General features: G+C 37.2%; 1 protein-coding gene across 4 annotated transcripts in view; it reads right to left on the reverse strand.

Annotated features, from left to right (window-relative positions):
* The window catches only part of PIK3R4 (phosphoinositide-3-kinase regulatory subunit 4), a 62,932-nt gene extending 35,832 nt beyond the window's left edge, over positions 1-27,100 (reverse strand). For 2 of the 4 annotated variants that reach the window (XM_070433383.1, XM_070433379.1), the window contains exons 1-9: positions 26,605-27,100; positions 24,964-25,739; positions 21,604-21,737; positions 19,237-19,819; positions 15,874-16,008; positions 13,884-14,105; positions 12,555-12,728; positions 3,903-4,048; positions 1,830-2,033 (exon numbers count right to left, since the gene is read on the reverse strand). In XM_070433383.1, the coding sequence (XP_070289484.1) occupies positions 1,830-2,033; positions 3,903-4,048; positions 12,555-12,728; positions 13,884-14,105; positions 15,874-16,008; positions 19,237-19,819; positions 21,604-21,737; positions 24,964-25,696 (2,331 nt within the window). In that variant the 5' untranslated portion in view covers positions 25,697-25,739; positions 26,605-27,100. The remainder of the gene's footprint in view (positions 1-1,829; positions 2,034-3,902; positions 4,049-12,554; positions 12,729-13,883; positions 14,106-15,873; positions 16,009-19,236; positions 19,820-21,603; positions 21,738-24,963; positions 25,740-26,604) is intronic. The other 2 variants (XM_070433381.1, XM_070433382.1) reach the window with 2 other exon arrangements.
* Positions 27,101-27,869: the final 769 nt, after the last annotated feature.

Raw genomic sequence — 27,869 nt, forward strand, 5'->3', positions numbered from 1 at the left:
ACCAATGACTTACAATGAAAAGGAAATTTCAGTACAGAAGCTTTTAAATTAATATACAAGATCTGGAGGAGGGAGAGGACTATAAAGATTCACTCCATCTAAGCCCAAAGAAACATCTAAATTGGGGTAGTTTTTACTGCATGCTGAAATATTTTTATAAGAATTACTCAGACCATAACCGGTTTGGCTCAGTGGATAGAGCGTCGGCCTGCAGACTGAAGGGTTCCGGGTTCGATTCCGGTCAAGGGCATGTACCTTGGTTGCGGGCACATCCCCAGCAGGGGGTGTGCAGGAGACAGCTGATTGATGTTTCTCTCTCATCGATGTTTCTGACTATTCCTCTCCCTTCCTCTCTGTAAAAAATCAATAAAATATATATTTTTTTTAAAAAAAAAGAATTACTCAGGAGAAACAACAGAAAAATGGGATTCACTATCCAATTTTCCATCTTTGCTTTCTAAAATATAAAATAGATCTACTATAAGAGCCAAGGTTAAAAGAAAACCAAAGAAAAAGCTCTTTGGCAATTCAAGTCACATCAAATTAAGTCTCCTAATATATAGGAAACAGAACCACTGGCCTGGAAGGGATAATCAGAGGCAGCTCAACTTTCCAGCAAAATTTAAACCTAAAAGAACCAAAATAGTTAATGACTGGCCTCCCGTAGGAGCCTGTTAATATACTCAATCACTGTTGGGCATCAAACAGTACTGGATATTCAGTGACAGGTACAATACAAGAAAGGATTTACACCCCAAAACTGATCAAATTCTCTCTCTGCAACTGAAGCATATTCTCATCATCTTTTCTCCCTAGACAAGACATGACTGACAAGCATTCTATTAACCAAAACGTCTTGCAGACTTAAAGACAGTCATTAAGGTCGTCTTTCAGAATTTGCTTTATGCTCATAGAGCATTTATTCAGAAATTGTATTCTTCACTTCTAATCATTTTTTTTCCTATCTTGAATTCTCTAGGTTCCACACATCCCTCTTAAAACAGGATGCTAAAACTAGACTTAATATTTCTAGACAAGCCCTACTAATAACAAGTATAATAAAAAGATTACTTAATAGTTCTAACAAGATTTGTTAATTGATGCAAATTCAGAGGAATTTAAGATACAGCAGTAAATGGCTGGTTTATTCAATTTAGGATGCATTATAAATTCCAGTTATTGCAGCTGTTTGCATGCCATGAGAACTCTCTGAATTTGGACTGAAATAAAACAGGAATTTTCTGCATTGCATCTGTGCTCTGCAATGTTTCTTTTAATTAATTTTCATTATATTTTCAGTGAAATATGGAACTGAATCAAGACCACTATTAAATCTAAGCTTATATCTACTTTTTCTCTCATTTTTATAGCCAATAATCACAAAATAAACATTAGGTCTCCCATGATTCCTTAGTTAAACCCAATGACTTCTTGTCATCCTAGTATCTCCTAGATACCAAAGCAAATGTACAAAACAGTTGCCAGATTTATTTACTTAGTCTGATGCAACCAAATTAACCAAAAATATTTTCAATAGCTAAATGGATACTTTAATGTTTCTATGAAATTTGCATTTAGGCTGGCTGGAGTGGCTCAGTTGATTGTCATCCTGTGCACCGAAAGGTTGCCCGTTCAATTCCTGGTCAGGGCAATACCTGGGTTGCAGGTTTAAGCCCCAGTCAGGAAGCAAATGGAAGGCAACCAATTGATTGCAATCTGTCTGTCTGTCTATCTATCTATCTATCTATCTATCTGAGCAAGTCTGTGGGTGAGGAATTAAATAAAAGAAATTTGCATTTAGATGTAAGATTTCAGAAAAGTGATACAACCTGTGAGAGCAATTTCTTCAGAAGCTGTGCTATGGCAGGATCCTCAGGTGGAGGGCAATCAGGAAGAGACCCATTCCGTTTTTTCTGACGCATGTGAAGATGTCTGAACAAGCTAGTAATATCTTTAGACCTCAAAGCATAATCAAATATAGAACGACTTACTGGCTCTTTTAAAACACTGAGTAAAACAAGTTTTCTTTCAATCTGTATCAGAAAAATAAAAAGAATCAGTCAAAAATATAATATTTTGTTCAGTTATTTTCAAATTCAACACAATTTATGTAAAGTTAACACAGGTATTTATTTTCTAAAAAAATGCAAGCCATGAACATCTGCAATTTTTGTTGAGAAGAAAAGGGAATACTTGTGACTTTTAAAGAGCTCAGGTTTTTCTTCTTTTTATTGTTAGCATCTCAGAACACATGTGTCTGTGATACTGGAAGACTAATAATAAATACCTATGTTAGAAAGTTTAGAAAATGAAAAAGATTTTTTCTATATCCCAAAATGTCAGGTGACTTCCTAGATCTAAAAAGCACCTGCAGTTCACAGGCCTAACAGCCAAGAGGTACTGATCCAGAAAAGATGCGCAATAGTCACAGGGCTTCTTCCCTGCAGCCATCAGGTTTTCCCAGTAGCTTCAACCACTTCTAAAAAATCACTACTCTCTCATAGAGTTCATAAAATCCAGCTTTTTCTTATCCCCAAGAATATTCTCCTTGTCAGTGCATTCATAATAAAAAGGAAAAACACTACTAAGAGTAATCAAGAGGACTTTCTTTAGATATATTTAACAATCTGGTGAGTTGGCCAGTGGAAACCAGCATAAAAGGGTATCTTTTATCTAATCCAAAATGTAGAAAAATATAATCTATGAAACATATAGATAATCAGCTTCTCAACTCCTGATCTGGCCTTTCAAAATATCAAACACTTATAAAAACAAACAAAAAATGTTAAAAGAATTTCTGAGAAAACAAGATGGTACAGATTTCTAACAAACCACTTATATGTCATATTTATTACAGTAAACCACAACTAAAAGTTATTACCAAAATGTATGCAATTTTTAAATCCAAAAGACATTTCACATTGTGCTATAAAAACTTTATAAACAAACTTCTAAATAGAGTAAGTGGTAAAAAGTAGCAGGAATCTCTAGGCCTGATTTTCAAGGAAACTAATAGGCTTCAAAAAAGGGGGAACATATTTTCTATTATTATTCATCTTTCATGTATAAATAAATTGTTCTATGGGTAAAAGTAAAAAATTTTACAAACTACAAAATGAAGAATGATGATCCCCCCAAAAAGATGAATCTACAAGGAAAAGTAAGGGCTGAAGGCACAGCGAAATCCTTCTCATGTCCAAAGGCTATCCAAGGTCACTTTCTCCAACCAAAGGGAAGGAACATTGGGATATAAAAGTAGGAGAAAGCCAGAAGCATGTGAATTCACAAAAGAGAAACAGTGCTTTAGTAAAAATAGGACATTTCAGAATGTTAACAGCCAGAATAATCCCTCAACAGTCCACTCAATTTAAAATATCTGTTTTGATAGTTAGCTGTCCAGCAAGATAAAGGGTATAAACATTGACAAGTTGGGTAAACAATTGCCTTGTACAAACCAAAGACCCAAAGTTTATCATTAAGTGCTGTACTGCTGGGCAGGGGCAGGGTTGTAATTATTAGGTTCTTTTCTAATTTTTTTATAAATGCTGACTTGCACTGAACTCTGTTATACTTTTACAAATAAAAGCAGGGGTCTATTAATATACATTTCTTCTATATTTCACTCAAACTGCAGATGCTTTACAACATTACACATAAGAAAGTAAAGTATGAATAACTGGCTTCTATATTATGCATTACATGATATATAACATAATAGTCTCTTGAATGTTTCTCACCTTCAAAATATTTGTTCCATTAACATTAATTAGCTTGAAATAAATCTGAAAATGCCCTAACCCAATTTAAATCTTTAAAATTTTAAATAAAAACAAAACTCTCTAATTTTTTTTTTAATGGTGCAGTTTGGAGGGAGGATTAATTCCAAGTTGAAACATGCTTACCTGTATTATTGGTTGAGTAATATATGGGTCAAGGTAAGGCATCAGTTTACAATACACATCAGCTGTGTTTATCTGATGAGCTACCACTGTGATAAATCCCACAGCACCATAGCGTATCCATAGATTGGGATGACACAGAAATGGGGCTAAAAAAGAAAAACAACATATGGCTTAAACAATGTTCATAAATAGTTTCAAACTATCAAGATAAATACATTTTCACCTTATAACACAATTGATGATAAAGATTATATAACACGTTACTATCAGGTGCCCTCACATATTCAATTATCCTGAGGCGTAAACTCAACCAAGTGAACATACTGATAAAATATTCCCTATAATAAAACTGAGCAATACCATAAAAGAATAAAAACAGCTACCTCCTGCCCTAGCCAGTTTTGCTCAATGATTAGAGTGTTGGCCCACAGGCTCAAGGGTCCCATGTTCGATTTCAGTCAAGAGCATATACCTCAGTTGCAGGCTCGATACCGGGCCCCAGTCGGGGTGCATGCGGGAGGCAACCAATCGATGTCTCTCTCTCATATTGATATTTTTCTCTCTCTGTCTCTCCCTCTCTCCTCCACTCTCTCTAAAAATCAATAGGAAAAAAAATCCTTGAGTGAGGATTAACAACAACAAAAAACAGCTACCTCCTTTCTGAGAATTTAAATTTATAGTTTTTGTCAGGCCTGAAGATGGGTGGGCATCTACTCATTTAAAAGACTGGATTAGAAACTATTAGAGACATAAAAAGTCTCAACACTATACAACAAACTATTAATCCCCCCTCCCATTTCCCTGAGGAAGTCCAAGGACACATCATCTACCACATAAGCAAGGAAACGAATAAGCCATCTCTTCTCCAAGTCACAGCATTACGATTAAGGAAACAATTACACCTGACATTCTTTTTAATGTAAAGATTTGATCAAATCTAATATACTGCAAGGCATTATAAATGAAAACTACAAGGCAGAGAACATAATGACCCTTCTTAAAGAGTTTAAAATATAAGATTAAACCAGAAAATTAAATGAATGCCTTTTCATCCCTTTTAACTATTTTGTGTACTACACCAAAAATCAGTGATTTCAACTAAATGAAGATTTAAAATAAAATCCAAACCTCTAAAAACAAAACAAAACAAAAATGGTATTAGGTCTGATCATGCAAAAACATCAGCATTTAGAGCAGGGGTGGGTAATGTCTGGCCCTGCCAAGGCATTAGGGGTGAGTTAATTAAATGTTTGACCAAATATAGCAGGCTAATTTTTAAGTTGATAATTCTGTATGGTCTGCAAATGACATTATAAATATCCAAATGGTTCTTGGCAGAAAAAAGTTTCCCTACCCTGATTTAGAGGATATTAGTTTTGGCCCTGGCTGGGTAGCTCAGTTGGTTAGAGCATCATCCCCATATGCCAAGGTTACAGGTTCAATCCCCAGGCAGGGCATATACAAGAAAGAATCAACCAATGAATGCATAAATAAGTGGAACAACAAATGAGTGTTTCTCTCTTGCTTTCTCTAATTAATAAATTTAACACTTGGAGTGGGGGAAACGAGTTAAGTCGGCTCGCGTGAATGGTGCGTACTCCGCGGGAGCCGTCTTAACTCGGTTCATATAGATTTGCGGTGGAGTGCGGGAAACGTGTAAACTCGGGCCGATTGTAACTGCGTATTACCAAATATTTGTTTGTAATCCACCCTTTTGGTGGATGGAACAAAACCAAAAGACAGAGCCATCTTATATTTTGGCGGGAAATTCACCCGCACTCCAAGTGTTAATTGGAAATTAAATAAAAGTATCTAGAAAATATTAACTTTATAAGAAATTCATGCCAATAGAAAAATAAGAACAATGTCATGTGCTAATAATACTTATAGCATAAAAAAGGGAAGGAGAAATAACTTGTTCAAAATAAGTCTCCAACATTCTCCCATTCCAATTCTTTTAACTGCACATGGAGAAGGTTTTAATTATTTCGTAAACATCCTGCAGCCTCTGATACATCCAACAAGGGAGGACTGGTAATTTCCCTTTGACTACAGGGAAAATCAGGACTGGAAAAACACTGAAAAACCTCCAAAACATAACTAAGCCCAAAATGACTTGGCAGGAGTTGGGCACTGTGTGAGGTGGAATTACTGGTCCCAATTCTTTACATTATCTGTATTATACAACCATACTCTTGCCTTGTATTCATGCTCCTGGCTCAGTCATATTACCGGCTCTGGCCAATGGGATGTTAACACAGAGGCTTGAAAAGCTAGGCTTGCTTTCTTGTACCTTTGCCATCACCCAAAACATAACCCCAGAATGAGACAGATGGATCACAGTCACCACAGTCTGGAGATACAAAGCCAAAAGCATACAGCTTACAGATGCATAATGAGAAATTTACTGAAGCGTTTACTGAGATTTTGTGGTTAATTGCTATATATATTATTGTATCAATTAGTAGCTAATAGATACAAAGAACCATCAACACTCAAAAACACACACCAAGCAACCAGAATCAAGAGGATCTCCTAGCCCTAGCTGGTTTGGCTCAGTGGATAGAGCATCGGCCTGCGGACTGAAGGGTCCCAGGTTTGATTCCAGTTGAGGGCACATGCCCAGGTTTCGGGCTCAATCCCCAGTGGGGGGGGTGGGGGGGGGGTTGCAGGAGGCAGCCAATCAATGATTCTCTCTCATCGTTGATGTTTCTATCCCTCTCTCCCTCTTTCTTCCTCTCTGAAATCAATAAAAATATTTTTTTTAAAAAGAGGATTTCCTTAAAAAACAGTGTACTCAATCTTTTCTCTACCCAACGCATTCCAATTCTCAGGGTACAAGCATTGGGGAAGGTGAGTATTCAGAATACCTAAGTGGGACGAGTACAGTTTTTGAAAGAGCTACCAAAAATATCATGATAATCGCCATCACAACCACCACCATCACCAGCACCACTATTTCCCTTTAAGAATCCCTACAGAGAAACCAAGATGGCGGCATGGGTAAACACCGGAAATTGCTGCCTCACACAACCACTTCAAAAATACAACTAAAAGACAAAACGGACATCATCCAGAACCACAGGAAGGCTAGCTGAGTGGAAATTCTACAACTAGAAGGAAAGAGAAAAGCACGAGACTCAGAGGAGGTGCGGAAGTAAAGTGCAGAGGTACGGAGGCGCATGCGGAAAGGGCTGGCAACTGAGGACACAGGTTGTCTTTTTCAATCGGGAGGGAGACACACCCTCCCGCTCTGAACTCCAGTTCCGGGCTAGTCTTTGGGGACCCAGACTCATACGGGGAGAAACTGGACTGTCTGGCAGCAGGCGGAACTCAGGAGCGGCTTTCTCTCAGGGGTACTTGCAGCGATTACCACAGGACACTGAGACCCGGGGCCTCTTAGGGCAGGGCTGAGGATCAGCCATAGCTGTTTGCTCCACCCTGTTGATTCCCTGAGACCCCGCCCACCCAAGCTGTCCGAAGAGACTTTTGCATATGAATGACCTGGTCCTTTGCAATCTAAAATTACCTAACAAACTGCAGCTGGGTCAGAGAGACCCAGAACACCCAAAAGAAGGCCCAAGGCCCCACAGCAGCTTGCACTGCTTCACAGCTGGGCCTCATCTGGGCACCTCCAAATCCCAAACAAAGAAGAGGAATCTGCAGATCTCTCTGTAGCTCCTGCTGGGTAGCCTCAGCCAGAGGCTAAATTAGCACCTCCTTAGAGATCCAAGTGCCAGTGTACCCAATGGTCAGAGTGGGACCATCCAGATTACAACTCCTCAAATCCATAAGGGACACACTCAGGGGGCAGACTCAGTGAGCACCAAAGCCCCGCTGAAGCAAGTCTTACCCCATAAGGGTGTCTCCAGCACAGAAGTTCTCCCACCATAGACACTGCTGATTCTCACAGCCAATTGGCCTAGTGGTCAATTCCTCCCAGTGATACCAAATACAATCAAGGCTTAACTACAACAAGACTGTGCACACAGCCCACAAAGGGGTTCACCAAGAGTGTCCACCTCAAGTAATTGGGGAGGCTGAGCTACTGGGCCCTATAGGACACCTAGCACAGAAAGCCACCCTATCAACAAGGGAAGCAGCCAAAATGCAGAGACAAAGAAACAGGTCACAAATGACAGAAATAGAGGAAAGCAAACTACTGGATATAGAGTTCAAAACCACGGTTATAAGGTTTTTCAAGAATTTTCTAGAAACCGCCGATAAATTTAGTGAGACCCTCAAGAAATCTAGTGAGACCCTCGAGGTTATGAAAAAGGACCAAATAGAAATTAAGCATACACTGACTGAAATAAAGAATATTATACAGAGATCCAACAGCAGACTAGAGGATCGCAAGAATCAAGTCAAAGATTTGAAGTACGAAGAAGTGAAAAACACCCAACTGGAAAAGCAAAAAGAAAAAAGAATTCAAAAATATGAAGATAGTGTAAGGAGTCTCTGGGACAACTTCAAGCGAACCACCATCCGAATTATAGGGGTGCCAGAAGAAGAGAGAGCGCAAAATATTGAAAACCTATTTGAAGAAATAATGACAGAAAACTTCCCCTACCTGGTGAAAGAAACAGACTTACAAGTCTAGGAAGCGCAGAGAATCCCAAACAAAAGGAATCCAAAGAGGACCACACCAAGACACATCATAATTAAAATGCCAAGAGCAAAAGACAGAGAGTATCTTAAAAGCAGCAAGAGAAAAACAGTTAGTTACCTATAAGGAAGTACCCATAAGATTGTCAGCTGATTTCTCAACAGAAACTATGCTGGCCAGAAGGGAGTGGCAAGAAATATTCAAAGTGATGAATAGCAAGAACCTACAACCAAGATTACTTTACCCAGCAAAGCTATCATTCAGAATTGAAGGTCAGATAAAGAGCTTCACAGATAAGGAAAAGCTAAAGGAGTTCATCACCACCAAACCAGTATTATATGAAATGCTGAAAGGTATTCTTTAAGAAGAGGAAGAAGAAGAAAAAGGTAAAGATAAAAATTATGAACAAGTACATATCTATCAACAAGTGAATCTAAAAATCAAGTGAAAAAATCTGATGAACAGAATGAACTGGTGAATATAATAGAAGCAGGGGCATAGAAAGGGAGTGGACTGACAATTCTCGGGGGGGGGGGGGGAAGGGGTGTGGGGGGTGCAGGAAGAGACTGGACAAAAATCGTACACCTATGGATGAGGACAGTGGGGGGTGGGAGGAAGGGCAGACGGTGGGGTGGGAACTGGGTGGAGGGGAGCTATGGGGGAAAAAAAGAGGAACAACTGTAATAATCTGAACAATAAAGATTTCATTTAAAATGAATAAATAAATAAGAATCACTACCAAAGACTGACTATGCTAACAGAGAGATGTGTGCACTTTATCACTTTTTAAAATAGGTGTTTCTACATTACAAAAAACTGCATTTCTTTTAAATAGTTAAAAATGACAACGCATGATTGTTTACTTAAATTTTCTCAGCAAGTTTTCTTTTTCCCCTTAGCTGGTCCTAAATTTAGTTCATTCTGAGGGAGTTCCCCAGCCAAGAAGTTGTATCATTACACTGGATTTATTCTATACCTAAAGGTAGTAATTTGTTTTTATGCTAAATTAAAGATACATATACTACTCCATGTATTCATCGTGTGATCAATGACTAGAAATAACAGGGCCCAGAAAAACCTCTATAAAATAGAAGAGGAGGGTAAAAAACTGTCTTTATGATGTTTTTGCTTAAAAATTGATAGACATCCATTTTTCAGATAAATAAAATGCCAATTATAAGCTACATTATATACCAAAAATAATTTCCAAATAATTAATCAACAGAAGAAATGTATTTATGTGAAATCAGAATATACTAGAGTACATATTTATATACAGAAGATATTAATTAAAATAAAGAGAATAAAAGGCAAAAGCAAGAAAAACTTGACCTTTGGGAAATAATGCCACTTTTACAGGAGAAAAAAAGAAAGCACTGATATGAGAATTTAAAAATGAGAACGAGCAGGAAAATACTCCAGGCCGCAAGATGTGCATGTTCACACAATACATCGTCTCATTAATACAGGTTGCCAAAAAAATATGTATACACACTTTAATAACTGATAGCTCAATTGATGTTTCTTTCTTTTCAGCCAAACTAAGCTTTGAACAAAGGAGATTCTTCCTAAAATGCTACTGGAAATTTGAAAACACAGTTGAAATACAAACAACGCCTTTATAATTATTCAAAGTGTATATACATTTTGGGGGACAGGTGACAAAAAATTATTCATTTCTATAGATTCTTTTAAATTTTGAAAATGAACAGTATGTTAATAAAGACTGACTTTATAATCATTCAAAGTGTGTAGACATTTGGGGGGGGACACCCTATATTATCATCAAAATGCATGCTTTCTATATCTGCCTTACAATACACAGGACCAGAAATTCAAAATCATTTGTTTTTTCATAATATTAATAACTTTTATTCTGCTATTAGTATTTTTATAACATATTTTTTCATTGATTTCAGAGAGGAAGGGAGAGGGAGAGAGAGACAGAAACATCAATGATAAGAGAGAACCAACACCCTAACCGGATTGGCTTAGTGGATAGAGTGTCGGCCTGCGAACTCAAGGGTCCCAGGTTCAATTCCAGTCAAGGGCATGTACCTTGGTTGCGGGCATATACCCAGTGGGGGGTGTGCAGGAGGCAGCTGATTGATGTTCCTCTCTCATCGATGTTTCTGACTCTCTATCCCTCTCCCTTCCTCCCTGTAAAGAATCAATAAAATATATTTTTTTTTAAAAAGAGAGATAACCATCAATCAGCTGCCTCCTGCACACCCTACACAGGGGATCAAGCCCGCAACCCGGGCACTGATGGGGAATCAAACTGTGACCTCCTGGTTCACAGGTCAACACTCAACCATGGAGCCAAGCCAGCCAGGCTAGTTTTGTTGTTTTTTTTGTTTGTTTGTTTGTTTGTTTTTAATATATTTTATTGAATTTTTACAGAGAGGAAGGGAGAGAGATAGAGAGTTAGAAACATCGATGAGAGAGAAACATCAATCAACTGCCTCCTGCACATCTCCCACTGGGGATGTGCCGGCAACCCGGGTACATGCCCTTGACCGGAATCGAACCTGGGACCCTTGAGTCCGCAGGCCGACGCTCTATCCACTGAGCCAAACCGGTTTCGGCGTTTTGTTGTTTTTTTTAAATAGAGATAATGAACCCCTTAAGGTTCAACACACTGTAGCTCATATGAAAAATCAAAAATATTTCAATATAATGTAGATTTTATTGTATTGCCAATACTCAACAATTTCCTATTAAATTTGGAATTATTTTTAACATAATCATCCAAAAATTCAAACCAAATTAGAGTTACAAACTAAAAGCATGATTGAAAATATTAGAGAATAAAATAAGCAACCTACATATACTTTTTCACACAAAATTATTTATTTTAAAGCCACATTCATGCCTTAAAATTCTCCAAAAATTTTATATATCTTTACTAGCTACCATCTAGTTTCCCAACAATAAAAATAAATAAAAACTCGTTTGTCTTTTTCCTCTGAGGAGTTCCTCAAAAACAAAACAAAAAAAAACCCTATTAACCAAGTCTAACCAATTTTGGTTTTCTATTAATTTTCCTTGGCAAGGCATTTATAGCAATCAAATATTTTATCTAGAGGCAATATTCTAAGATTTCATGTCCTCTCTGGATAAAGCCAATCTGCAATCTTATTTTGATTATTTTCTTCAAGTGAAGTGATAAGAAGACTAAAAGCTGCGGATAGTCTTAATTTTAGAGTGTGTCATTTGACTTGTTTGAACTTATTCTGAATTTTAAGTTGAGGTAAACAGGTAATTGCTGTAAAGGTCAAGGGATTAGTCCCTTTCACTGGTTAATAAAATTACCAACAGTAGAAACTTCAATACTAAGAATTCTTAACTGGCAATGAGTACAATGACACATGTCATAGACAATCATCCACATCCAATTTCAACATGACTAGTAGTCCAGTGTCCAAAAAAAAACAAGTTGACTCTTCAGAGCAGTTATAGACTATCCATTTTGTGATAAAAAACAAGCCCTGTCCAGTGTTGCTCAGAGTGTTGGCATGCACACCGAAGGGTCACGGGTTCAATTCTGGTCAAGGGCAAGGAGCTGGGTTGCAGGTTCAATCCCCAACCCTGGTAGGGCAACGTGCAGGAGGCAACCAAGCGATGCGTCTCTCTCACATCAATGTCTCTGTCTCTGTCTCTGACTCTGTCTCTCTTCTTTCCTCCCCTCCACTCTCTCTAAAAATCAATGGGAAAAATATCTTCAATGAGGATTAATAAAAAAAAGCCAAATCTTTATTTTTCAAATATCACAAAAACTTAATTACAAATGAAAACAAAGAGATTACTTCCCAACCCAGGCTGGAGAACCAAATGATCCTGTTTGCCTGCCTGCCTGTCTCTCACATGCATACAAGCATCCATGTTTAAGCATGTGTGTGCATTCAGGCACATACATACACAATATGGGAACAATAAAGTTGAAAATCTGACTCTATATTGCCTAAAAGTTTTACAATGCTCTATCAATTTTTACTTCTCTTCCCATTTCCTAATTTTCCCAACCTAAAACAGAAACTTACCGATATCACTGGCAAATTCGTAGACATGGGGTTTTTGTAGCAGCCCTAACTGGCACATACAGGTAAGGGCATTAAGAGCTTTCACAATAACAAATTCCTCAGCATCACTAAGACCTTGTTGAAGCAGGGGTTTGAGAATTGAGGAGCTCTGCCAGCCAACATAGGCAGCAACACCTGAAAAAGAGAAGCAACATTACATGATTACGTATTCTATACCTGGAAGTACAAATGCCATTAAGTAAAACAATAAAATTAATCGAAAACCAAATATATTGAGCAACAATCAGAAAGATGACATTGCACTTCCTACCCAGCACAATAAATGAAAAGACCCACAACAAAATAAATGACTAAGAAATTCTGGAACACCGGCAGCAATATAGAGGCTAGAATACAACAACGCAAGCAATTTCACAGGTTCTCAAAGGTAGGAAGTAACCTTTTCTCCAAAACATTATACGGCAGCACTTGCAGAAACATTAATACTACTGCCATATGAGTTTCTTTCCTTTTTTATTTTTTAGGAAAATACACCCAAAAGCAAATATTTTAGCAGTTACTTTCCCAGATTTTAAGGTAACAAAATCTAAATCCTACAGCTTTCTGCTACTACATGAGAAAATTTGAATACCAGCAAAGCTTTCCAAAGTGTAAGAGTCTTTAAACCTTTTGAGTTAAACAACAAGCTGTTATAATCGTGTCCAAAATGATATAAAGAGGGTTAGTGGGTAATTATAATAACATGGCTTTAGCATATTACATCTCATAACTGACCAAATCTAAGTTTTCCTTCTAATTAGATTGATTTTCAATCATAATTTCACTTAAACAATTATTTTCTGATTGTAAAAGTTATGTTCACTATAAAAAAATTTGACAAATATGGAAAATATAAAGAAACAATCATCTACAATCCCAGTCCTACATATTGCCACTATTCACACCTTAGTATATATATTTCAGTCTTTTGTATAAATACATGATTTACTGTTATCTTTATACAACTGGAATCATACTTTAAATAGACCTACACTATAATTCAGTCACTCTAATAGTATTTCATGATACTTTCCAGGGGCATTAAATATCATTTTAAAACAGTTTGTAATGACCACATAGTATTCCTTGATATGAATGTATCACAGTTTAATTAACCAATCCCTTGATCAACTAAGATATTCTTATCATCCAAAAGCAGCAGGAAGACAGACAGAAATGCCAGGAACTCAATTCATTATTAATAAAATTTAGTAGTAATGTCACCTTTCAAATTGCATGTATTTTTTTGAGAATTCAAAACCTTAAAGAGAAATTTAAAAAACAACATACCGACTATACTATCAAAAAAAGCTCCACGCAGATGCCAATCATTCTTATCATTCAGGAAAGTAATCATGTGGGACAATAAAACATCATTGGCTTTTTGACGTCCAAAAAATACACACAGCCGAGTTATTCCATTTTCCATTAAGGTTTGTTTCACGATATTTTCAGGGTCACTTAGCAAAGTGACAACTTTCTGCTGGACCATTTCATGCAAGGCTTGGAGCTCTAAAAAAAAAAAAAAAAGTAAAACTAGAATCTGTTCTTTTTCCTTATACTAATAGACCCAATCTTTCTCTTTACTCCTCAGAGAAATGGAAAGCCACCATACAGAAGCCACCATAGAAAGTCTATAATCACTAAGTTTTTCCACTATTTAGAACTCTGAAGGATAGGTGGAAAGCTGAAATATAAAACTGAAGAACATCCTAATAAGCTTCACAAGCTTGGCTACTATCTCACTAATTAAACAGCTCTATTTATGAGGCTTAAGGAGAAAAGTATGCAAGCACCAGAAAGGAGACCATACTGCTCCAGTAAGATCAATGTAATCAAGGACTTGAAAACACTAGACTGGTTTAGGATATAATCTGATGATGCAGGGCACGGATTCTTAAAGGCTGGATGAAACTTCAGAAACATACTGCAAGTCCTGTCAAGGCTTTGCATGATCTGGCTACCACTCTGGCCTTATCTCCTATCCAACCTCCCCTTACTTACTTACTTGTCTGTCTTTCCCTTACTAAAATGTAAACGCAAGAGCGAAGATCTTGTCTGTCTTAGGCACCACTGTATCCCTAGTGCTTACAGCAGGCACAAAATTGCCTGATGCAGAGCTATCTTTGACAATTATCTTTTGGCTACGTGAATAAGGGCAGAGGCCACTCCTGGTGCATCCACTGTCAAGGAAAATGGACGTCTGTATAATGTTCACATTAAGAAAAACGTCAGGTTAACGCCCCAAAAGTTTTAACACCTAAATTCATTACATAAAAAGATCCAATTACATGTTTATAGAACATTGAACAGTATTATTTTCTAGTTCCACAAAAAAAGTGAAGATTTCCTTTCTGACATATTCTTCTGTAAGTTCAAAATTATTTGTCTTGAACTCCATATAATTACACTGTCTTAAAAATAATGCTACTTTCTACAATAGAGCTATTGCAGTTATCTATAACATAAAAATCGGAAAACTACACTTCTCTAGTTTTTCTCAACTAGAAACATCTTAGAACAGACCTAAGCATATTATTTCACTTCTAAATATCTAATTCAATAAACATTAACTACAAGTCTGTTAAGAATTGTACGAATGTAAAGAAACTAAGGCCCAGCCACTGTGGCTCATTGGTTGAGTGTTGACATATGAACGAATGAACCAGGAGGTTCGATTCCCTGCTAGGGCATATGCCCAGGTGGGGGCTCAATCCCCAGTAAGGGGCATGCGGGAGACAGCCAATCAATGATTCTCTCTCATCATTGATGTTCCTCTCTCTCTCTCTCCCTTTCCCTTCCTCTTAAAAATGAAAAGAACTCTGACCTCAAAGAGTTTATCATATCTGTCCTTTTATAGTAAAATGTGTGGGTTTTAATATGTAAATCATAGATAGTATAAAATAAACACAAGCTTATGACTGAGGATACACAGGATATACTCACATAAGAAGAAAAGATTTAGATTCTTTAGCTATGATGCTGTCAATGGTTTTTCTTTTATCATAAGAATGAAATAATTCAGCTAGCTTTATTATTGACACAAATCAATTCTGGCTGAAAAACAATTGAGCTTAGAACCTGTAGCAACAAGCTGATCATTTTCTGGCTAGATAAGTGTTTGAGAATAGAGAGAACAACCAGAAACCAGGAATCCTTCCTACCTATAGATCTGGTATTCTTTCACCTTACATGAAAATTAGAAATGATGATTTGCTCCAAGTTCACATTAGCAATTCATTCTAAGTATTAGGAAATCTGGAACAGAGAATCATACTACCTGTGTCATAATTTCCATTGGGATGTGTAACTTCATCTATTTCTTCACTATTTGGGTCATTTTCCATATTGAGATTTTTTAACTGTACTAATTCCAGGAATCTCAAAGCTGTTTCTGCCAGCAGAGCAATGTTTTCTACAAACGGAAGAAAAATTAAAATTATCTTCTTAAATCTCTGTAATGTTTATAACTTTTCCTCCCTAACTCTTTTATATATAAAATAATAATCATAAAACTAAGAAGGAAAAGTAGAACTTTTAAATTTAACACTTAACCAAATCATATTTTAGTAACTAATTTCATAATCTACAACTATTTCTAAACTATGTTTTAATATTGAACATAGGCATCTTTTAAAAAGGCAAAAATAACCCAAAACACAGCACTCAAATCTATTGAGGAAAAAAAAATCCTTTGAGTCCGACCCTTTAACCAGTATTTTGACATTAGACTAACAAACATTCACATGGAAATAACAGATCAAGCTGGGCTTTGGGATCACACAGACCTTGACTCAAATCTCTACCCTGCCACTTAATAGCTGGCTGCTTAACCAATCTGAGCTTCAGTTTCTTCACACATAAATGAGTCACATCTATTTCAAAGAGCCATTACCAAATTGAATCAATCACTGTTGGATTGCTTCACAAGTGATACTCTGAAGTTCTTAAGGAACCAAAGTGTCAGACTGCCACACTTCTGTAGTTGTCTATATTTTCTCCTTTCTCTTTCTGGTAATCTAGTAAAACTATCTGATACGCCTCACCACTGTGAAAGTATCTACTTCTGAGTTCTGCTATCATATTTGCTATTAATTATATCTACTCTATTGCTTATATCTTCTTCCTTCCATTTTTGTTAGTTTCTACCCTTCTTTCTTCTACTACTTCTGTGCTTCTTAGCTTAACTCTGTACTCTTCCATCTTTGCAGTAAATAGCACTGAACATAAAGTTTAACTACTTTATTTTGAATCTGACACTCACTTTCTCTTAACTTTTTACATCTCCAAAATTGAGATACATCTCACAATATTTGAGACTTTTCAGTCTACCAAATGCAGTGATTCCTCCATCTCTCCCAGGTTCAACACTGTTCTGAATAGAACAAAAATTTACCTCTAAGTAAGCAAGATATTAATATCCTGCAATGCCTGCTCACCCTAAAGATGGAGAAATTTAGGGCCATCCTCTGGTAATAAGTCAAAATTCTAGATGAATATCCCCACTTTAATAAACATATCTTTATTAGAAAAGTCTCTTATTTTTCTGAACCTCTAAAGTCTAAGTTATGCTTATTTCCCCATTGACGTTTATAAACCACAATATATTTGGATAGTTTACATAAGATACAATTCTATACCAACAACTCTGAGCTAAAAAAGAATAATGTAAAAGAAATTTACAAATTGATTTTAAACGTTTTTAATTACTAACATGTGTGGTTTAATTATACTTAACCATACAAGTTCAAACAGACCTCTGGCTCTATTAAAAAAGGTAGCTTTGTCATGCACCAAGCCATGGTGAAGGGACACTGCAAGGTACTGGCACTGTCCCTGGGTTATCATGGACTCTCATCATAAAAACCCAAAAGACCAAAGAAAAGCAGGATTGCTTCAAAATCAAGGTCTAGGTCTAGACCAATAATTTGGAGAACTGAGAAAGAATTAGACCAGATACATCGGGGTCATGTTTTTTAGACTCTCTCATTCCCAATTTCCTCACTGGTAAAATAAAGGAATATAACTATCACTGCTCAAGGTTTTTGCAAGGGGTAGTTGTGAAAGACATATAGACCTTAGAATCTAAAATCTATCTTAGAATTTATGTATCTCTTGCAACTAACCCTTGCAACAAGCCTGAACAGTAGATACCTGACACACAGCAGATTTTCCAACAAATACCATTATTTTTATGCTATGACTATCTATTAGTAATTGACTGTCAATATGTTAATATGGCACCTACATATCAAAATCTTACCTATTTTACACAATTAAAGAACAGACTAAAATCCCCTGGGTCAAAAGTAGGTCATGAAACCCTAAAGATACAGCTTGTTTTTAAAACCTAAAAACTGTTATTTAAATTTATCTGGCTCAATTGTTTATATTTACCAAGTGGATTATAAATGTGCTTTGTTACAAATGATAAACTCAGATCTATCTTAAAGAAATCCTTCATTTTCTAATTTTCTATTCCTGAAACTTATACCTATAAGGTTATGGAAACCAGAAACCATACATAAATAAATAGGCTGATAGATAAACAAATAAAAATAAAAATATACATATACATATAAAAAAAGAAATCCAACCACTGCCAATCACTTTGTGGATGTGCCTAGAATTTAAGGCCAGCGTCCAAAGACCATTTTTCACATGTTCCATTAAAATACTAATAGGCGCGCCCTGCCGGGTAGCTCAATTGGTTGGAGCATTGTTCCATACATCAAAAGGTGACGGGTTCAATCCCTGGTCAGGGGTGAGTAAGGGAGGCAACCTATTGATGTTTTCTCTCTCTCTCCCCCCGCATTCCTTTCTCTAAAAATAAACAAACATACTCTCAGGTGAGGATTAAAAACATCTGTAAGATGTTTCCTAAGCAAGCATCATACAGCAAAGTGACAATATCATCACCACATGTTATGTACTTCAAAAAAGAATCCCTGATTTCCATAAGATTACATTTTAGAAATAAATTACATAATTCCATAATTTATGTAAATGTTTCAATGGCATTTCCATGCAGTAATAAGCATTCAGAATTAGGGAGCTAAAAACATCAATCTGTATCACTTGATTTTATCAGAATTACAAGTAAAACATGCAGGTGTGTTATATAACACACTCACTTCACCACAAAGAAGCCATACATCCTAAGCACTATAGTAACTGAAAGGACCTTAAATTCAGTAAGTTAATAGGCTAGATTCTTTCAACACCAAATTACCCAGCAAAATAAATCTTTTCAACAATAAATTGTTGCATATCCTAAAATTGATATTCAAACAGCTTATTTGTTCAGAGAAGCTTTATAAAGGCCTAAAGACATACCCCAGAAGCACATATTTGTAAACATTAGTCTCCCTTCAAATTAAATGTAATACTCCCAGTAAAAGCACAAGATTCTGTATTATATACTTTTTACTAGCTAATTCTGATCACTTCAAAAATGAGAGTACACACAAAAGTTGAGTCCCAGGTACAGATTAGCTATAAATATTACTAAAATGTACACAAATAATTCAGGGACTGAAGGTCATTCTCAGAATTCCCAAAGAAATCAGAGAAACAAGAGATATTATAGTCACTAACTTCATAAATATGAGTAGCTATTACTTCTTAGACAATAATCTCTTACCAGCATAGGCTAGTCTGACAATAGTAGCATCATCTTGGGCCAAGTGGGCTATGCCCGGCAGAATATATTCCGGATAGATATTGATATCATTGCGAGGAACCTCTTTGACAAGAGCTAGAACTTTGGTCAATGTCCTCAAGGCTTCAGCCCTCACTCTAGGAACAGAGTCATTGCTGAAGTGCAAAAGATATGGAGTAATACGATCCAAAAGAATTTCTACACTTAATCGTGGAGCCAAATGGAGAATAAGTTCCAAAGCAGCAAGTTTAGAATCACAGTATTTAAGGGTCTGTAGACAGGAGGTTATAACAGACACCAAGATAACCAGCCCATTTTCCTTAGGCTCTCCTTCAGCTTTTTCTGGCAGATCATGTCCACAGAGATTGTGAATAATGTTGCCCAAATCCTTCCGTATAACCAGAATACGCTCATCTGCAGAAAGAAATGTTTCCTTGGCAAACTGGGCCATGTAGGGCTGAAGGAAAGTGTAAAATATTTCAGGAAAGGCATTGCCACGCTGCTGCTTTAAGTAATCTTCTGCCTCTAATCGTTTATCTGGCTCACGGTGAATCATCTGAGTTACCTATACCAAGGGAGAAAGAAGGTAAAAAATAGATTTAAGAACAGCAAATTAAATCAGAGAAAAGCTACAAGGGCATCTTAAACCATGATTTAAAGGATTTGTGAAGTAAGTCTGACTCTTCTCAATCTTTACCATTCAAACTACTTTCAGAACCTAACTACTGAGTAATATGTGACTCTACTACTGTCCTAAAAAGCAGTATGAAATTACATACGAACATATTACAGATGACCCAGACACATAAAGAGGAGGTGAATTCTGTTCAACATTCCCCATTTATTAAGACAGAAGAGTAATACTGCTGCCCACAACTCAAGGATTCTTAAACTTTATTTGAGGAGATGCCACTGAGAATCTGAGGAAGCAATGGGATTTTCTTCAGAGAAAAAGGTATACACACCAGTTTTGCATACAAAATTACACACAATTCTGAAAAGAATTACAGATCCCCTAAAACCTATTTACATACCAGAGTTCTGGTTTAGACTTATTTTCACAAGCTTAAGGACATACATGGTTTACTAGTAGGTGTAGCACTAGAATCTGTTCACAAAGGGAATCAGTGGTTTAAACTTTTCAAGTAGTGTAAAAGAAGTGTTAAATCCTGCAAACACTAGAAATAACATACCTTATTTGAATTTATCTTATGTTTTCTAGCAACATAAAATTTTTTCAATATACAGAGCATAGTTTAATCTTTCCTAGTCCCTCCCACTGTATTAGCCATTATTCAAACACTCAAAATATCATATACGTATATCTAGTTATTTGAGCTGTTTGATTCTAAATAAGAGCTTCATATTGAACTTGGGGGAATCAAATATACTATAAATAAGGAAAAGTGACCTAATAGAATTACTTTGACATTTAGGTTAAGCTTTAAAGATTAGTCAATTCACTCCTTTCACAGTTAAGAAAATGTAGGCCCAAATTCATGCCAGTGTAACGTGATGAATGAATGCCACATCCAAAGACATACCAACCAAATATACCAACTCCTAATCCAGCTGAGCTAAACATGAGCTAAATTAGTTTCCTTCATCTGAAGCAGATTTTTTAGTATCTGCTATTTGTAAGAGAAATTAAAATATTTCCCTACCTTACTAAAGGATATTTTAAATACACCATATCCTTTCCATGACTCAGAATCATCATCATAAGCATCAGTTCCTATACTGACTGACTTTAAAAAGATCCCGTCAAACAGTAATATGGATATATGGCTTATATGACCTCCCACAGAATTCCTCATATCTGTTCTGCTATACTAATTTGTGATTCTACATCTTCCCTTCCAGAACTGCCCTTAGTGTCAAGGGTAGTATACAAAGTTAGTAGCTTCTATATGAAATGGCCTTATACTGCTGCATTATATTCAAGTTGATATTTCCTGTCTTCTTCATATCTTACTAGCAAGCTCCAGCCTGGACAACTTCTCTAACCCCCAGGCATCTCCTTACCTCTGTTTAAACGCATCCAAAGCAGAGCTAAAGATTATAATTGGAAGAAGTGTCTGTGTGAGTTTGAGTGTGAGTGTGTGTGTGAGTATGTGTGTGTGTGCGCATGCACATATAAAAAAATAAGTCAAAGAAGCTCTGTGTCTGGGAAGGGGGATGGGGAAATTGTACATTTCTCCCTAATAAAGTAAAAACCATAAGGTATTTGTATTAGTCTATAGGACTTTATTGCTTTGTTCCAAATTTATAACACTTTAGAGAATGGACTAATGCAAAAGAACACAATTCTATTAAATTCTTTATGGCAAATATTTGTAGCATAGTTACCAAATCTCTGATACTGCGATCTTCAATTTTATTTAGCACTTGTTCAGGGAAAAACTGTCCATTTCTATAAGCCAAAAGTTGAGAGAGATCAAATAATGGTACACCTTCTGTAAAAAGCTCAGCTATCACGCAACCTGGAAAATAGCAGATATAATTCCATTAAAAATGAAATGCAAGAAATCATTAATATAGATCAAGAATTCAGAGAATTCATAAAACTCAAAATGTGAAACCAAGTAAATTATAAATTTTAATGCAATATAAAACAATCAATCAAGATAGGGAAAATCTATTGCCTAACCACCAGTTTCAAAAAGTGTAACATCAAAAAGGCCCATTCTATTTTTGCCCCTCTTAAAAAAAAACTTAAATCAAATAAAGTTACTTCCTAGTTCTATAATTTTAAATGAATGTGCACATATAATGTACACACCATATATTTAGAAATAGGTGGATAGAGTAAAAGCCACAAGAAATACACTGGGGTTGTTTTTTTTTTAAGTATGGATTTATAGAAATTAAATTCAAAAGGAATTACTGAGAAATCATAGCTGACAATTCATTTATTCATCATTAAACTAAAATGAGGTGTCTATTATACATTAGGCTCCCATAATACATGAAACAGATAAAATCCCTGCCCTCATAAAGCTTTCATTATAGAAAGGGAGGTTTAAAATAAACCAGTGAACAAAAACAATTATAAAATGAGAAGTGTGTCGCCCTAACCGGTTTGGCTCAGTGGATAGAGCGTCGGCCTGCAGACTGGAGGGTCCCGGGTTCGGTTCTGGTCAGGGGCATGTGCCTTGGTTGCGGGCACATCCTCAGTGGGAGGTGTGCAGGAGGCAGCTGATCGATGTTTCTGACTCTCTATCCCTCTCCCTTCCTCTCTGTAAAAAATCAATAAAATATATTAAAAATAAATAAATAAATGAGAAGTGTGGCTGTTAGAGAGAAGAAATAACCCAATCATTTTGCACTTATGGAATCTTCTATAGGAAATGAAAAAAAAAAAACACAACTATCCACATTTCAAAAAGGACAAGCAGTTTCACTGAATCACTGTATGACATACACTTAACAATTCTTTTTTTTTTAATTATTGATTTCACAGAGGAAGGGAGAGAGAGAGAAACATCAATAATGAGAATTATTGATCATCTGCCTCCTGCACACCCTCTACTGGGAATAGAGCCTGCACATTTAACAATTCTTAAAGAGATCCTTACATAGCATTAGCTCACAGCCTTTGCATTTGCTGGTCCTTCTGCCTAAAATGCTATTCCCCAAGTAAGACAGTTTATACCTCCACCTCTTTCAGATCTTCAATCAAATACCACTTTAGCAGTGAGGCCTTTCTTGACTGCCCAGTTTAGGCCCACAACTACAACTACCTCATACTCCACACCTGGCACATTCCCTTTCCCTTTCCCTGCTGTTTACCCCACAGCACCAACTGCCAAATTATATATTTAATGTATTTATTTATTGTCTACATGCCCACTAGAAAGCAAACTCCATGAGGAAGGGATTTTTCTCTATTTTGTTCAGTGAAAAATCCCCAGCAACTAAGGCAAAGCCTGACACATAATAAACACTCAAAACATTTATTTCATTAATTTCTACCTATATAGTGTCAAGTTTTAGAATAAAAGACTTAAAAATAGCGATTACAAACATCATAACCAAGAAGGAAATAGAATTGAACAACACTATGAACCAACTGGATCTAACAGAAATCAAAGAAACACTCCACCCAACAATAGAATACAAAATTCTTCTCAAGTACAAATGGGACACTCTCCAGGTTGGACTGTATGCTTGGTCATAAAACAAGGCTCCATGAGTTCAAAAGAATTCAAATCACACAAATTGTGTTCTTCAAATCACAACAGAATAAAAAAGAAATTAGGAACAGAAAAAATTTGAAAAATTCAAATATTAAGAAGTAATCATACTCCTAAATAACCAATGGATCAAAGGGAAATTATGAAATACTTTGAGATGAATGAAAACAAAAACACAACATACAAAAACATATGTGATGCAACTAAAGCAGTGTTTAGAGGAAATGTTTATCTATAAATACCTTAAGAAACAAGAAGAGAGTAAACTCAAACCAAAGTAAACAGAAGGAAAGAACAAAGATTAGGGTGGAAAAGGGACAGTACTACCAACCGTACAGAATGAATAACCATATGCTAACAAATGTGATAATCTAGACGAAATGGACAGATTCACAGAAATAGATTACCAAAGCTGCCCTAAATAGAAACAGAAAATCTGAATGAGCATTATAAGAGATGAAAAATTTCCCAAAGAAAAGCCTACACCAAGATGGCTTAACAGGTGAATTCCATCAAACTTTGAAGGAATTAGCATTTGCCCTTCACAAATTCTCTCAAGAAATGGAAGAGGAGGGAACACCTTCCAACTCATTCTATGATGCCAACACTACCCTTATACCAAACCAGATAGACATCACAATAAAAGTACAGACCAACGTCTCTGATGATTATAGATTTTTAAATTCCTCCAAAACTGAGTGTAGGAGTCCCTACCTATATAAAATAAATGAGGGGAAAGAAGACACCTGAGTATAATAGAATGCTGAGGGCCTATTGATCAATGTGGAAAAGTGCTGGAACTGGAAAACCATCATTTTAAAGCCATCACAGTAAAGATTGGATCAAGCAAGAATCATCAGTGGATGCCAAATCAAGGAGAAAATTGTAACAACTGGTCTTGAGGTCTTTCCCACAGGTTATTACTTGCAAGGGATTTAAAAAATTAATTATGGCCCTAGCTGGTTTGGCTCAGTGGATACAGCGTTGGCCTGCGGACTGAAGGGTCCCAGGTTCAATTCTGGTCAAGGGCACATGCCCAGGTTGCGGGCTCAAGGCAGCTGCTGGGTGGTTCTCTCTCATCATTGATGTTTCTATCTCTCTCTTCCTCTCCCTTCTTCTCTGAAATCAATAAAAATATTTTAAAAATAAATAAATAAAAAGAAAATGTACATTCCACATGACTTTAAAAAAAATTAATTATGAAGGGGAGAAATTGGGCAATATCTTGACCATCAGACACCATTTGACTGCAGAGGTGATACCGTAAAGACACATCATCACCTATGTACTATTCTTACCGAAAATGAATAACCTGATTCTAATCTCAAGGAAACAGCAGACAAACCCAAAATGAAGAATATTCTATTAAAATACATGTACACACAAATGTATATGTAAAGCTGGTAAAAACTTAATAAGGTCTATCTATAATCTAGTTAACAGTAATGCATTTCTATATTCCAGTTAAATTATATGCACATCCCCCCTTAGCAAATTTAGCCAACTCAAATACCTGCCGAAAAGATGTCCATTGCTCGCTTCAACTCTCCTCTTGTTCTCTGATTGCTATTTAAGTCTACAAGTGGAGTTGAAGGATCTCTCATATATTCTAACTCAGTGGCAAACAACCCACCATCAACAAAACGTTCAGGAGCAATATAACAAGTTCTCCTCCGTGACGTGTCAAAGAAATAATTGAAATCTGCTGGGTTGTCTTCTGGAAGGTAAGTGGGTTTAAAACTGGCAAAATCAGTTAAGAGGACCCAGTTCCAACTGGTGACCATTACATTCTCCGTCTTGATGTCCCCATGACGGACTCCAGATTTGTGTGCTTGGTCCACAGCTGTCAGAATCTGGAAAGCAATCCAACGTTTTTCAATGTTATTTAAGAATGGACGGGTACTTATGCGATCATAGAGATTGTCTCGCACATACTGCCTGAAGAGCATGGCTGCTTTCTCAGATGCTTTTTCTGCTGCTTTCTGGAAAGGCAGACAGTTTTGTGCAGAATGAAGCCTGATTTTCAGTTCCTCCAGCTCTTGTTTATAGCTGGTTAAAGGCAATGTGGGATCCTGAATTGCAAAGACCTTCACAACCACCAGGCCTTCTCGGTGCTTCGCTCTAGCAACTTTAAAAAAACGAGTACTCCCCAGGCTCTTATCATATTCAAAGTCATGGATATCTGAGAAATAACTCTCCACAGAAAGGATCTGGGAAGGAGCAATGCCAGCGAGCTGATTTCCCATAATGGCAGCAAGTGCCTCTGGGTCAGTAGTTAGGAAACACCACCTATTAAAAAAAGAAGCAAAAGGGAAAAAGAAACAAGCAATGAAACATCATTCTTTATTTGGTCTCCTCCTAAAAGATAGATGTACCATATTTCTCTTCCATTGAGATCATTGTACCTACCCTTCCAGGTAGCCTCTAAATTTCATACACATTTATGTAAAAAAATCTTATTTTATGTTGTCCTTTCCAGGAGCTGGGCTGTATTTAAATAGGCCCCTTCAATATTAAGTTGAAGATGTTAAAATCTGTACTTTCTGATTTTTAAAATGACTAAGCCTTTACTATATGCTCAGTATTGTACCTAAGGCTGTGAGAGTGACCAGTCATTGTTCAAGAAGAACTTGTAAGACAAAAACACATTAAAAACGGGTTGAGTGCGGACCTATGAACCAAGAGGGTCAAGGTTGGATTCCCCCTCAAGGCAAATGCCCGGGTTGTGGGCTCGATCCCCAGTAGGGGGCGTGCAGAAGGCAGCCGAACAATGATTCTCAGCATTTATGTTTCTCTCTCTCTCCCATCCCCTCTGAAATCGATAAAATATATATATATGTGTATATATATATATATATATATATATACACACACACACACACACACACACACACATTTAAAAAGCTTAAAACTAAGAACCGCCTAATACAAGTCACTGAACTTTTCAAAGGCCAGGCCAACATCCAAAATATCAGTATCTCCTGGGCCTTCCCACCCAGCTAATAGAAGGCACGAAGTTGTCTGATTTGCAACAGCCACAGGGAAGAAACCCTGGCAAAGATGTTTAAAAAGTAAACCAAAATACACAATTGCCAAACACAGCCCAGGGTTTTCTCCGAGCTCCGATTTTGCAGGAAATAAAAGACACACACACCCTGGACTCCGCAAAAGTGCCACAGGTCGGTCACTCGCTCACACTAAGGCCATGGTGGGTGCACTTCAGGGTCTGGGCGAGGAAGGGAGTCCGCAGCCTAGTCAGTCGCCTCTGTGAGGGGGGTCTGCCTTCAAAGGCAAGCAGTGGGGTGTTGGGGAGGGACGCAGAAAAGCCCCAATCTCCAGGAAGCCCCGCTGTCCGCCCGGGAAGACTGGGGAAGCTTTCGGGGACGAAGCAGACGGAAGCAGCCAGGCTGACCCAATTGCACAGATACCCCGGGAGCTGCCCCCGCCAGCCCCCGACTCTGCCCTCGGAGCCACGCGTTTTCGGGCCTCGCCTTCCTCACGCGCGGACTTCTGGACTCTCGAGGTCCTCTACACTCCTCAGGGTCCTCGGCAACGGAGGGAAGGCGGAGCTCGGGAGAGGGAGGGAGACCGCCACTTCCAGGGAAACACTTGTTCAGCGGCGGCACTCACAACAAACGCCGAACTCCCGGGAAAGCCGCCGGCTAAGACTTCACTTCCGGCCGCGGAGCGGAAGTTACGGAGTGAGGCACAAGGCAGAGCGCCTTAAGGGCGCTGGTTGCTAGGAGACGGGAAAGGGGCGTGGTCTCGCCCCGTGAGTCGAGAGAGGAAGAAAATGAGGTGCTTTGACAACATCTAGTCCCAGTCCTGCCCTTCTGCCCATCTTTCTTTAAACTTCGGGGCTTCTGAAATCCCCCAGAACTTGTTCAGACACCCCTTCACCTCAAGTACACAAGTTATTTAAGAGAATTCACAGGCTTATTTAGGAAAGTTAATATAGTTTATATACTATTAAACAGTTCACCTGTTTAAAATACAAAAATCAATTTATACATATGTACATATGTATACTTACAAATACATTTACAGAGTTGGCCAATCATCCCTACAATCTAATTTTGGAACATTTCTTGACCCCTCAAAATGGAACCCTGTAACTATTAGCAGTCACTCCCCATTCTCTCCATTCCTTCCCCCATCCCCAGGCCAGCCCTAGGCAATCATTAATCTACTTTCTGTTTCTATAGACCCGCCTATTACAGACATTTCATATATATGGCATCTGCTCGCTCTCTCTTTTTTTTTTTTTACAATATGTGGTCTTTGTAGCTGATGTCTTTCACTTCCCTTTTTTAGGATTACCTCTGTTGTAGGTTGTATCAGTACTTCATTTATTTTCAGTGGTGCCGCTGGTGTAGTGGTATCATGCAAGATTCCCATTTCTTTTCATTGCCAATTATT

Source organism: Myotis yumanensis, unplaced genomic scaffold (genome assembly GCF_028538775.1).
Source record: "Myotis yumanensis isolate MYYU_CA2020_CCGP unplaced genomic scaffold, mMyoYum1.0.hap1 SCAF_14, whole genome shotgun sequence".
Taxonomy (NCBI): domain Eukaryota; kingdom Metazoa; phylum Chordata; class Mammalia; order Chiroptera; family Vespertilionidae; genus Myotis; species Myotis yumanensis.